Source organism: Triturus cristatus, chromosome 1_2 (genome assembly GCF_964204655.1).
Source record: "Triturus cristatus chromosome 1_2, aTriCri1.1, whole genome shotgun sequence".
Lineage (NCBI taxonomy): Eukaryota > Metazoa > Chordata > Amphibia > Caudata > Salamandridae > Triturus > Triturus cristatus.
Window position 1 is genome coordinate 92,397,468 of NC_140580.1, and position 13,327 is coordinate 92,410,794.

At 44.2% G+C, this 13,327-nt stretch overlaps 1 protein-coding gene across 2 annotated transcripts in view; it reads right to left on the reverse strand.

Annotated features, from left to right (window-relative positions):
* Positions 1–13,327, reverse strand: part of WDR11 (WD repeat domain 11) — a 671,833-nt gene that overhangs the window by 68,237 nt on the left and 590,269 nt on the right. For both annotated transcript variants that reach the window (XM_085602786.1, XM_085602777.1), the window contains exons 23-24: positions 7,947–8,133; positions 325–420 (exon numbers count right to left, since the gene is read on the reverse strand). In XM_085602786.1, coding sequence (XP_085458912.1) covers positions 325–420; positions 7,947–8,133 — 283 coding nt within the window. The remainder of the gene's footprint in view (positions 1–324; positions 421–7,946; positions 8,134–13,327) is intronic.

The following is a 13,327-nucleotide window of genomic DNA, read 5'->3' on the forward strand; positions in this document are numbered from 1 at the left end:
GTGGCCATTGGTCTGCAACAAAGGATCAAAGCAGGGAACTCGATGGTAGATAGTGCTGATGCGGACAGCAATGTCACACTTCCATCTTGCGACTACACCAACACAGATGTAACCACTTTCTGGGCAGCAGGGTATTGCTCCACCTGAGAAGCTGAGTTGTATACACTTACCTGACCCAGCACAGGGACCTCCATGTATACTCACACACTTGAAACTAGAGGATCTGGTCTGTATTGACTACATGACGCATAACAGGAAGACCGTGTTTTCAAACAATCGCCCGATTCTTACTGGGACATTCAGCTCATTAGACTTCACACTCACCTGACCCAAAAGGAGGAGCTGGTCAGCACATTTTCTTGTGTGATCATAGGTTGACCTCTTTACTTCTTGCAAATAAACTCTTTCCAGCTGAAATTTCTGAAGAAACAGAAGACAAAATATAAACAAACAACACCCTAATATACCACTTTAAAAACCTTCCCTCGCATCATAAAATGCTCGTCTTTCACGAAACAGAAGAACCTGAAAAAATGATGTACAACTCAACCTAGAGAATAGGACTTGTTAACACTCATATGCATGCAGGAAACCCCCATCTTAAATCTCCTGTGGCCAACAAGCACTTCATAATCTCTCTAGATCTTAAAAAGGCTGTTATCAATATGTTAAGCCATTGGAACCTTAGAGCCTTGAATTCTAACCAGTCGACAACAAAAGTTCTTTATCGACAAATCCATCCTAGTACAAAGGTGATATCAGACAAGACGTCCAGATTTCATGGACGACTGACTGTGTCAAAACACAGATCAGCACCCCACTTGGAAGTTACTGAATTTAACAACAGTCTCCATCCTGTTAAGGCCCAGACAGAGTTACACAACATCGTGAAAGAACAACTTCACTGGAAAGATAATTGGGTTAAGAAAATAATATTCTGAAAGACTACCACGATGCTCCAGATAAGAAACAGTAATTTAAGAACTTTAAAGCTACTTTTGATTATGGTAGGAGACAGGACCCTGTGGATTTCCAGGGTATATTATTTACTTTGGTTTTGGTAGAGCACTGTGCTTTGATAATATCAGCTACAGAGCTTTTTGCAACAGGAAGGATGCAGCTGTGGAAGCAGGTAATGAACTATCATTGATCATGAAAAAGTAATGCTCCAAACTGAACTGGAACAGTTCCAGATTGGCTCTCTAGCACAAGAATCTTGTGAATGCTATGAAAATTGTAAAGCTTTGAGAGTGGGCACCCGGCAGTAGAGCCTTCGGTGTCCAAATTAATCCACGAGGTGGCCCAGGCAGCACTGACAAAGAAGAAGGGCCTATGATAGAGTAACCAATCAAAAGAAGAGTTCATTTCAGACTGCAATATTAATTTAGGCATCATTTCTAACTGGGTTGAAACAATAAATCATGAACGCAATGCTTGCAGAATGCCTGAAGGGTTATGAAACTGCTACAGGAGGACCCGAGAAGACGAGCAACAAACAGAGCTGAAATTGGTTGCCTTTCTGTTAAATGGGAGTAGAAATGCAAAGTTGGTTTCCATTCAGTGTCTAAACAACAGGCAGAAAAACAGGACATGAGCACACAAGATAAAAGCACTAACTGCTCACACAAAATGTCCCATCAGACTGCTCCACACAAAAACTAATGAAGTGGCAATATAGCTCGTTAAAGTTTTGTGGCTTTTCCTTTCTCCTGAGAGACACAAGTGGAACTAGTTTGATATATGTACACTGAGTTACAAGAGCACACAAACGTCCACGACCCATCCTGGCGCATAATACAGTTGAGAGTCACAACATGCCGGCTGATTGCACCTCACTACTCTGGCAGGCAGCAATACAGCACTTTCTTGTATTACTTTTCATGTATTACTCGCACATAAAGGGAAAGACTAGAAACGAGTCAGGATGCCCATCAATAGCATTTTCAGTATCTACTCATTCACAGTGGCCTTAAATAGGATGGAGATTCAGGTTCATGTAGGAATCTATCCTACCCGAATCCTTGATGAACGCTTCCTCGTTCATCCGATACACATTGGCGTACAGTAGACCATTCTACATTTGCCCACTTAGACATTTCTGTTCACCCCCGTATGATCAATGTCTGGCAATGCTTGGCATTACACTCTTGCCTAAAGCAACATTCAGATACATATAATTGCGGTGCATTTCCTTTTTTTTTTATTTTCTGGGACTTTCACAAGCAGACACATCCAAGAATAATATATGCCCAAGGCAGAATGGTGGGGTTCATCCAGCAAATGTATGGATTACCTTGGTAGGCCATACAGACATGCCTATGAAATGTGCACTGTATTACATATCAAACTGAGAGTTCCCTGATACTTCTTTGATATATCAACACAATGCTATCCAGTCATTTGCCTGGGACAGTTTCGCACTTCGTTTTGGCCGTTAGTGGAACTACAAGAAATTCTGCCAGGAAAGTATTACACAATTGCAAGTTTTCTTCTAAACCCACCCTGTGAGTTCACAGTCTAGCAGTGCATGCTTCTGCCGCTGTCTGAGAAGACTGGCCATGCTGTCACAGTATCCCCAAGTTTACTGTGTATAGGATAAAGATGTGTTTCTGTATGCCCTAAGTCTCACAGAAGGTCTTACAGACCTAGCATGACCTGCCTAACTGCATAACAATCACCAATAGGCTCACACCAGCCCCACTAGACTACTCCCAGGACTAAAACCTAATGGTAGGATGGTAGCCTTCAGACAAATCTGAAGGAAACTGAATTTTGGGGCCTTCCTCTGTCCTAGTTGTCCACACTTTTCACAGTGCAACAACCGTACAATAACAGATGTTACTTCCTTTTGGTCTGACCACAAACCTTTTATCAGTGCATTTGATACTAAGCACTGTTTATTCATCCTTGTGAATTGGTCTAGATATCCAACCTTCTGCCAGTCGGCACTAAGTGGCAAGTGGGGTTCTTCGCAGTTTTTCAGAAAATCCGGCAACCCCGTTTTTGGCACCCATATGGTAATTTTAGTCAATGGACCTATTCTGTGGAGTAGTCACTTAACATCAACCGTAATATTAACATATCAAGGGGTCTGGGCACTTTCATGGGTTTCTTCACTGGTATAACTGAAAATACATATCAAAGTCTGGGGGCCATCATCATATTAGCTATTGCAATTTTTCTCATAATAGGGAAATGGTGAATCTCTCAGTGATTAATGGTGTTGGACAGTTTAGGCTGCAGGGCACATGTACAACAGTTAATAAAAACAGTGAAAAAAGCCTAATTAACTGTATGGATATTGCCAAAGTATACAGGGTGCTTCAAGGCACATATTCCTGTTTGTGGCCTATATGCAAAGTCATACTACAGTTCGTTATTCTGAGAGGCAAACAATATTAAACTTTTGTAAGTGTGCCATCAGAACTGCACTCAGCAGGGTGGTAGAGTTTGAAAGAGCGCGAGGAGTGTGTGGCTTAAGGAAAGTTACAGACCAATACACTGGATCACCACCAAACTGACTCTGGGTATGAAGGAGAGTTCAGATCTGATTAACACTCCCAGGTTTCCAACGTTCAGTGCTGTGGATGGCCGGTTGTCAGACTGGGGAGCGAGGCACTGAACACATTTTGAGTTGAATTCTTTTGCTCCTATAGTCATGGTCTCAGTGTTGGCTCTGTTCAAGCAGAAGAATATCTCTTTCAAACAGGAAAATATTGGCGTTGGCCTAATTTGCAGGATTGTTTTTCAGCTAGAACTGGATTCGGGCATTATCACAATACATTTGGAGGTGTTCCCTCATATTGCTCCCAGAATTGTGCCATAGGGCGCACTCAAGTAAGAAGAGCAGACAGGATAGTGAAGATCCCGAAGCACTCATATCACACCTTGGTATATGAGGATTTCATTGGTCTAATTCAACTTTGTTAGCTGGTGTTGAAGAGAAAGGATCATAACCAATCCCAGGAAAATTCAGCAACTCTAGACACTTCCTTGAGTCTACTCAGCAATATATAATGGTCCATGGTGTCATAAACTACTGAGAGGCTAGGGTGTTCTGATATCTGTCTTTTATTAAAAAACAGTCAGGACTAATGTTCCTCACAGGCATGCACTTGGTCTGGCAATTACGAAGGATACAGTTCACTGGTTCTTAACCTTATGAATTCTACGATTTAAAGCTAAAACCAATACACAAAAATACAGAAACAAGCATACATCAAAAAAATGTAAAGGTATGAAATACTTCTATTTGCAAATACAAAAATATACGAAAGGTTAGAGATTCTCAAAAATTGGTATTATTTCCATAAGACGAAGTGACATGTCTTTTTTGTTTCGAATGGATGCTGTCTTTTTGTTGCCACATACCTGTGCTTCAATTGAGGTCACCGATTGTCTGTACTAGACTGTGTTTTCTCTGCTAATCACAGTAAACAATCTAAAGATGGCAACTCCATTTTTAGCCGCCAAATACAAATTCCTTCATATTTACAATGTGTATTAAAATGTCCAATTTTACATTTTGCTTTTTTATCAATATATATTTCATTAATTAGCTAATATTCATTTTCAAAACAGTATAAACTGCAAATGATCCAACTCTGACTGTGGTTGCACTGACACGTTGACAAATTCAATATTATGAGTGAGAAGTAAAGCTAAGAGTGCATCACTATGTGAGTTGGGCCACAAATCAAAGGCCAGCATATTTTCAAGAAAAAGTCTGAAACTGGTTTAGATGGTTGTGACTATGATCTGGATCCACAGGATGAAATCACTCATAATCTGTCTACCATCAAGGTGGAGGATTACTTCTTGGACTTTATCCAAGAAAGTAGGGCTGTGTCTTTGAGGCTTTAAATTACTGCAGAAATTAAAGACATATTTGGGTTAATAGTGAACGAAAGACTACACACCAAAATGAAAATGGATATCAGAAAGACATGTGTAGGTGAACTCAACACCGAAAGCTACCTCTCCCCCGTACTATGATTCGCTATTCTGGTGGAGATCTTGAAACCTGTAGGAAGGAGTTGTCGAGGATGGCAGCGATTTTTCATCAGACCATGTTACAGATAACCTCTTGTGTGGCAGTATATTTAACTACTTAGGTTGCGAAAGTCCAAACCACGCTTTTGGGCCGAGTGAATACTGATGAGGACTGTTTTTATGTGAAAGGCAATTTCCACTGCAGAGTTCAGAGTCCAGTAGAGTGCTGAGAACTAGTGGCATTGAGTTCTGTATCAATGCTGCATATGGTTCGGGATTGTTGCTTATTCTGTAAAGAATTGTACGTCTGAGACCGTAGGTGGAGTGTATCATGAGACTCTCATGGGAGTGAGACAGGAGGACAATCGAGGTGGCAAAATTGACCTATGTGAATTCATGTTGATGCATTTACAATCGGAAGCTGTCTGAGCAGTGAGAAGAGGCAAGCGGATTGGTGATAAGGGTGTCAAGGTAAATTGTGGGTGGGCTGCGATCAGATTATACCGGCTTAGAGTTAGTCTGCAGAAGACACTATTCTTTGATGGTTCCTTTTGAGTTTGAAATAGTTTCTTTGAAGGTAAACAGTTTTTTCTTGGCCTGGATCTTGACTGTTTCATTGGCACAGATGTCACTTGTAATGTTTTCGAGCGAGTTGGAGAAGGCCACTGCATTATGTCACCGAGGCCCCCTTCGATGTTCATGGTCTTAGCTGTGGCGAGCTCTTATTAAAATGTTTGCTGCCAAGATGGATTGTTTATGAAGAATGCAAAGTCAGTCTTGGTTATTTAAGTTTTTTAACTGGTGCCTTACTCTAAGAGGAGGGTCCCTGGGAAGCATCCTTTTAACTTTCCTTTGTGGTTTGCATGTGTTGGTTAGAGGGCAGGTAATGGAAAGATTTTCTTGATCAGCTTTTCGAAGTTTATCAGCTGGACCCATGTGCTTCTGTCAGAGGGCTCTATTGTTCTGAGGCATTAGGGTGAGGGCTTTGTTAAGTTAGCTGTGGAGTACAGTGATGGAATGGGACTCCGGGCGTAGCTTGCCTTGCAGGCAGATTAAACAAGCATTGAAAATGCAACAGGTCTCGCCTTTGGTTAAGTTAAAGCCATTTGCTTTGCTATTGGTATTGTATAGCAAAGCAAATGGCTTTAACTTAATAAAAGGCGAGACCTATTGCATTTTTAATGCTTGTGAACTCTGCCTCGTTGAGTATTTCTCTACCTCTGGCTCCAGTGAGTGGGGTGAGCCCTTGCATGTCCCATTGACTCACCGTCACTCTCTCACTGTCTGTGGCTCCCTGTGGTGCTCCCTCACCACCCCTCCGGGTTCCTCACTCGTTGCCCTCACTCACCGCCTCACTGTGACCTTCACTCACAGCCTCACTGTGACCTACGCTCACCGCCTCCCTGGGATCCTCGCTCAGCACCTCTCTGCGTTCCTCACTCACGGAGTGACTTCTCGTTCACCACCTCTCTGTGACCCTCACGCACCATCCGCCTCCATGTGAGAGACGCGCGCTCAGTGCCCTCGCGGTCTGTGGGTTCTCTGCCTCGCAGCGCTTCCCCTTTCGGAGACCCATCTCAAGTCTGGGGGAAGCAGGCCGGGCGGAGCTGCATTCTGTCACGTGGGCCTGTGGGTGGTGGGTGCCCAGCACCGGCGAGTGACACCTTCATATCTCCAAAGACATGTTCAGAAGGCAGGGAGCTACAAGAGGAGCCGCTCTGCCCCCGCTCCGGCAGACGGGTGGTGGTGGACCTCGAGGACCTACTGGCAGACTGAGCCTCGACACCTAGCAGGTGTGTGGATTGGGGGTGGGCGCTCACTCATGATACCAAGTGGGCCATAGTTGCGTGTGATTCCCCCTGCCACTAGTGGCCGTGCGTGCAAGCAAGGGTTTTAGAGCCATACAGCGTTAAAAGAAAAACTACAAAACCTAGATTTGAACACGCTGCAGACTGGATGGAGGAGCGAAGCAGTCACACACATCAGGCCGCTAAGCTGCAAGGCCCTTGAGGTTAGTGGAGTGGGGGCATGGCTGGCACCTTGGTCCATACTTCCGGTCTTTGTTGTTTACTCCGAGCGAAGCTGCTTCTTAAACGCCCCCGACCAGAGGCTTTCCGGCATCTCAAGCTTCACTTACATGTAACGAAACAAGCATGGTCCGCGTCGCAAAACGATGTCTTGTCTTTATGGGGCCATGTGTTTGAAACACATGGCCCCATAAAGATCAGAAAGCTTTTACGACGCAAGGAAGGCAGACAAGCCCGTCCAAATGGGACGGCTCAAAAAGCCGAACAAAAACGTCACTACCAACTCTTTTCCAATGGCTGGCCACCATTTAGCATAAACGGTGACGCCAGCCAATGGAAAAGAGGGGCGGGGCTTAATGCCCTTTACACAAAATACCCCAAATCATTAAATCTTGCCAGCGAGACTGCGCATGTGCACAGCCAACGCCAGGCGAGACCTAAAAAATTAGAAGTAGGTAAGGGTGGAAACTTGCAAAACTTTAAATCCGTTATGCACAAACACTTATTTCTTGAGCTGGCGTGCGTGCTTGGGGTATGGCTGGCAACGAGTTTGAGGGAGGGATACTAGGGTGGATTTCGACTTTGAGAGATGCACCTTTTTTAGGGGTGCACTGATTTTTATGCACTCCAACTATGGCAGATGAGAGATCTGCTGCTGTTTGGCAGATATCGTACCTCAGCTAAACTCTATATCTGACCCACTGAGAGCTGTGAATGGTTACAGTGTAGGCGGCTGATCATACAGTTTTGGTACAGTGAGCACTGTGAGAACTGCACAAGGACACACTGAGCGACACTGAGCGGTACTTAGAATTGAGCATACATACAGAAAGAGAGACAGCACAGTTTGTACAATAAAGAATACTCCATAGTCTGCTATGTCACAAAAAAACAATTTTTTCTTTCCCCAGAATTGCTAAAGGTTACCTGAAAGTAGGCGTTCTCACACAGTAAATCGTAGCATATGTCCAGGGGGCTGAAACAAGTATCTGGGGGCAATGAGGTGCCTTCTTCTGTGGTGGCTGGAGCAGCGTTGCGAGTTGCCTTGGTCAGGTTATGCAGGTGGTGGGCTGCCAGAGTCCAGAAATGCAGCTCCGATTCATCCCCATAAAGTCTGCGGAGAGAAAGGAAGTTTACTGATCTGCATCACAGAGATGAATGGGAAAAAGAGCCAAACCCTTCAAGGATATCAACCGGCGCCAAGATAGACACTTTTCCCTCGTAGAGAAATGTGACATAAAAGCCCCTGGATATTTGCCCTCAAGGAGCACCAGGATTATGGCAGCAGTGTATTTTAATACTATTTTATGAAGTAACTTAAGAAGTTTTTTTATTATTTTTTCTATTTTTCAGGTTGACGGGCTCTGTATGCTTCGATGCCACAATCGTCAGAGAAAGTAATCTCCTTCCTTCCTGTCTGACTCCCTTGTTCCATTTTTGGCTATTGTGTGAAGTACTCCCTGCTTCCGTCTCATTCCTCATTCCTCTCTTCTTCTTAGGTGCAGACGAGACGAGATGAGTCCTTATGGCTTATCCAACAAGCAAAGCAATATATTGCCGGTTTTAAATTGCTGCTTACCTTCCAGAAGGTAATAAAACTCTTTTCGGGCTAGACAAACATGGCTGTGCGAGCTCAAGCAAACTTCAGCCAATGAGGGGGTCATATTCGGAACTCCACTCTCCCCAGAAGTCAGGAAACTTGAAATGTTCTCCTATATGTGAGGAAATCCTGTAGTGTTTTCAATGTTTTTCACACTTTGAAAGAAACTCTCTGCATCTGGAAATATGGAAAGGACTCTGTGCCAAGCAACTCTTGCAGCACAGCTAAGCTCTTTACTTTCCATTAAGTGTACAGTTAAAGCCTCTGCTCATGATAAGAATTTCACTGTTTCTGAAATCATTATTTTCCATAATATCAGAGATTCCTGTAATGGAATAGAAATCTTTCCTTAGACCCTGTGCTTCTTGTGAGTTAAAGGTATGCGATGATAAACTCCCGGAGGAAAGCATTTATTGTCATGAGCTGTAAGACAGTGACATTTTGCCAGCCTTTCAAGGTGCAGACTCTGAGGGAACTTGACAAACGGCTGGTGTAGTCTTTGAGAGAGGTCAATTCCTGAAAAGATTTTATATGCATTACACCCACCTGGCCCGGCCAGGCAGTTCATGCCAGCCCTCCCTGATACGGTTGCAGAGCACAGTCTTACTAAAGCCTGTTTTACAGTATTAGGAAACTTAAATTTACATCTATGGATTCAAATCTGCGAGACTGCGAAAAACCTTTTGCTAGACCTGAGATCGACACAATGAGTCACATTCCCCCCTCATAAGTTAGGTCACCTACTAGACCCTATATTCTAAAAAATACAAGAAATGGCCACAGATGACTCTAAAGGTATTTACTTGCCCGACCATAAGACCATACCTTTTCAACTCTGAGGAACAGGGAGTAAAGTCACCCCAACTCACCAACCCAGACTGAGACGTTACTGCTCAAAATTGTACATAGAAGCATGGGAGAGCATACCTACCAACACCAACCCAAAAATGGCGGGGATATTGCAGATAGGTACACTATATTTGAGGCGTAGATGCAAAACGCCCTGGACAGTCTAGCACCTTTAAGACAACAAAAGACCAGTCGTTCAGTAGGTTGGATGCCTTGGTTCTCAAAAGATCGTAAAGAACTAAAACAAGCATTTACAATGCAATGGTCTCGGCATTGTTAAAGTTAGAGCTCTTGGCATTGCTCATGACATTATTTTTGTTTATGTTTTTAAAACATTTAAAGAAACGGCATTGTTATTTGGCTCCATATAGCGCCTTCTTCAACTTGATGCTTTTTTGACGGAATATTGAAATTATAATTTCATAAAGTGTGACGTGCGCACTTTCATTGGGATGTGTATGTTAAAATCACAGCTCTTTTCTAAAGCAGTCTACACATTGTTAAGTCTAGTAGCGAAGAAGTGTTTCTGTCTAAACAGAACACATAATTACATCGATTGTAACGTGTATTTTGGGTGGAATTGACAGCAGCATGTAGGACCACTTTTAATAGAGCCCCGAAGGACTGTGGATAGATATATACACGCTAAGAGCGAGCTTAACACGGAGGATAAACTCAATGAAGTACACTTAAGGATCCAGCTGTGGTGAAAGTCTGCTCTCAGACAGCTGTGGGACATTCTTGAAAGGGAAGGTGTCAGGCTCCAGAGGAAAGTATTTAACTGCCATCTCCTGAGTACCTTCAATAATCAGTCGGTTGCTACTCAGATCACCCCACCCCCCTTCCCCCATGTGTTACAAGCGCATCTCCTGATCGGAGTGCTTTCAGTAAGTTAGTCAGCTGCTTCTCAGACCCACCCGCTCCCCCGTGTGTCACATGCGCTTCCCTCGGTAGCCCCAAGCCTCGCTGCCTGACATGTATGGCTCGTCCAGTCCCTTCCTGGTTGCATCAGCCGCACTCTGCTGAAGTTAGGCTGGGGATTGAAGTTCAGAAGCACGATACGCGTAGCCCAGCAGCGAAATCCGAATATGCCCTCGCACTATATTCCCAACAATGCCTTGAGAAAGTGCTACAAACTGCATGACGGGAAACCGAGTCCGCACAATAGAAGGTACATTTAACCCGCATCCCAGCGTGCTCTAGACCAGTCTCCGCAGCAAGGCGCGGCGCACAGCGGGCTCCTACTGTCAGGCGCGATCACACGGCCACACTCCACCGCTTACTTCTTGCTGAGCTTGGCGTCTGCGTCCCCGGGATGCGCTTCCACTGCGTCCACCATGTCTGCCACTGAGAAAGAGAAAGAAGTTGGATTTCCGCAAGCGGACCACACGCTCAGCCCGGAGGACAGCGGGCGGAAGTGACGTAAAGAAACTATAACAGATGAGAGACGATGGAAGCAGGCAGTCCGTGACCTGGCGGTCGATTTAAACTTATGCAGAAAGCTGATAATATTTTATGGCTAGTAATGTGATTGGGTACTCGGACCTAGACTGTACAGTGCACTGAAGCCCCCACTTCACTCTGTACGTACATACAAGATAACACACTAGATCAGCTTTGCACCGACGGCCCTGGTGAAGCTTGTTGTTCGCCATGAACACCACCGCCTTTCTCCGAGGTCAAGCAGAAATGCATCGGAGAAACGCAGCGGCGTTTTCGGATTGGGGGGCGTGTTTTTCTTTCTCTCCTCTTGCCATTGGCTGAAATGTTTACATTCCAGAGGAGAGAAAGAAAGTAAAAAACACGCCCCCGAATCCGAAAAAGACGGGGCTTCTTTGGAGAGACAATGGCTGACCAGCATTTAAGAGGCCAGCCAATGGAGAAGAGGGGCGGGTTCAAGCCCCTCTTCTGAAAACATTAAATCTCGGAGCGAGACTGCGCAAGTGCAGCCTTCGCAGCCGAGACCTAAAAAGAATTAAAAGAATGAAAAGGGCAAGAAGAAAAAAATTAGAATGAAATCGCTATATTATAAAAGGCTTGAAGAAGCAGATATCACAGGACAGAGCTGAAACTGTTTATCTCCATCCAAGAAAACATAACTTTTCAAGTGTGTGAAGGAGTCATTCTGTCCAAAACCTACCCCCTAAAATGGTGGGTACCCCAGGGCTCGTCACTAAGTCCCCCTCTGTTCAACCCATATGTTCACCCATTGAACGAGACTGAAAACGTGTGGTTTCTCAATTCCATCTTATACAGATGACACACAAATTGTCATCTCCCAGGGGGCCCCCCACACCAAAAAGACATCAAATCAATTCAACAACTGTTTAAAGATGGTACTAGACTGGATATGTGCAAGCAGTTTGAAATTATATGGAGACAAGACGGAAGTCCTAGAGGTAGGAAATAATCCAGCCCATTGGGTAGAGTTGAATTGGCCAGATTTTCTCAGAACTCAGCCCAACCCTAAAAATGAGGTAAAGCATTTGGGCCTTTGGATCGACAGCAAGCTCTCCATGGAGGTACAGGCAAAGAAACTGGCCTCTAACTGCTTCGGCCTACTCAGGCTCAAAGAAAAACTTTAAGATGGCTGCCTGAAAAACGCAGCAGCCTGCATTCTTTTAAAAATCCGTCAACATCAATCAGCCTCAGCGGTCCTGGCAGCCTTGCACTGACTCGCTGTGTTTAGCAGAATTCAATTCAAGGCACTCTGTCTTGCTCATTGAGCAATGTACAAGAGTACATAGTCTGGCTGATACAAAGACTGGTAATACCATACAATCCCGCAAGAACTCTTCGTTACACAAACCAGCAACTGTTTATGAAGTCCTCAGGATAAAAAAAATCCAGGGATGGAGGACGCTCATTTGCCTTCCTTGATCCTAAACTCTGGAATGCTCTTCCTGGGAATAAGAAAGATCGAGTTTGAATTCAGATTTAGAAGACTTTTGAAGACTTTCCAATTTATCAAAATTTGGCAAAACTACTTTTTCAGCAAACATGTAAGCACAAGGCTATGTTATCAAAACAATGTCTCAGAGCTGGGAGGCCCTTCTGGATAGCCATCAGCTTTAGAAAACTACATGAATAGAATAGAATAGAATCTTCTACTGCCAGAAAGATACAAAAAGAAAGATACACAGAGAAATGTGCTAATGGGGAAGAAAGAGTGAAGCCCTGGGATGACTGTTCTGGGCTTACTACATGAATTTCCTCTTGATTGCCCCCTCAACCCTTCTGCACCCATTCAAGACTGGCTCAAACAACTTACACCTCTCAACTGTGCACCCTCATGTTGTTAACTCCACTGGATCTTTAAGCATAACTCTGGACAAATACCTGAATGTGCAAGACCACATAAGTGCAACAACAAGGGGTGCTAACCACCTTTTCAAAACATTTAGGAAAATCAAGCTGTTCCTGCCTCCTGAGGACGTGCAGGTAGCAGTACAATCCTTAGTTATCTTCTGATTGGAATATGGAATTGTGGCCCTGGCAGGGTTGCACAAAGCTAGACTGGCCCCTTTAAGGGCCACCTTGAACTCTGCTGCCAGACTCATCACGGGATCAAGAAAACATGATCACATCACACCAGACCTAACTCAGCTCAATTGGCTATCGATGGTAGCTAGGATTCGGTTCAAGATAGCCAGCTTGACGCACAAAGCACTTCACTATAAAATTCCCGTTTAACTGGCAAAAACTTGTACTTTCAGATTTGAATCAGGCCCTAAGAACCTCTAGCACTTTCCTGCTGAAACCTAACAAATTCATAAAGAAAAGAACTTACAACCGCTCCTTCTCTGGTCTTGCCCTTTCTCCCAAAATCAGATTTAACCCTTCGACCTCCTCATTCAAA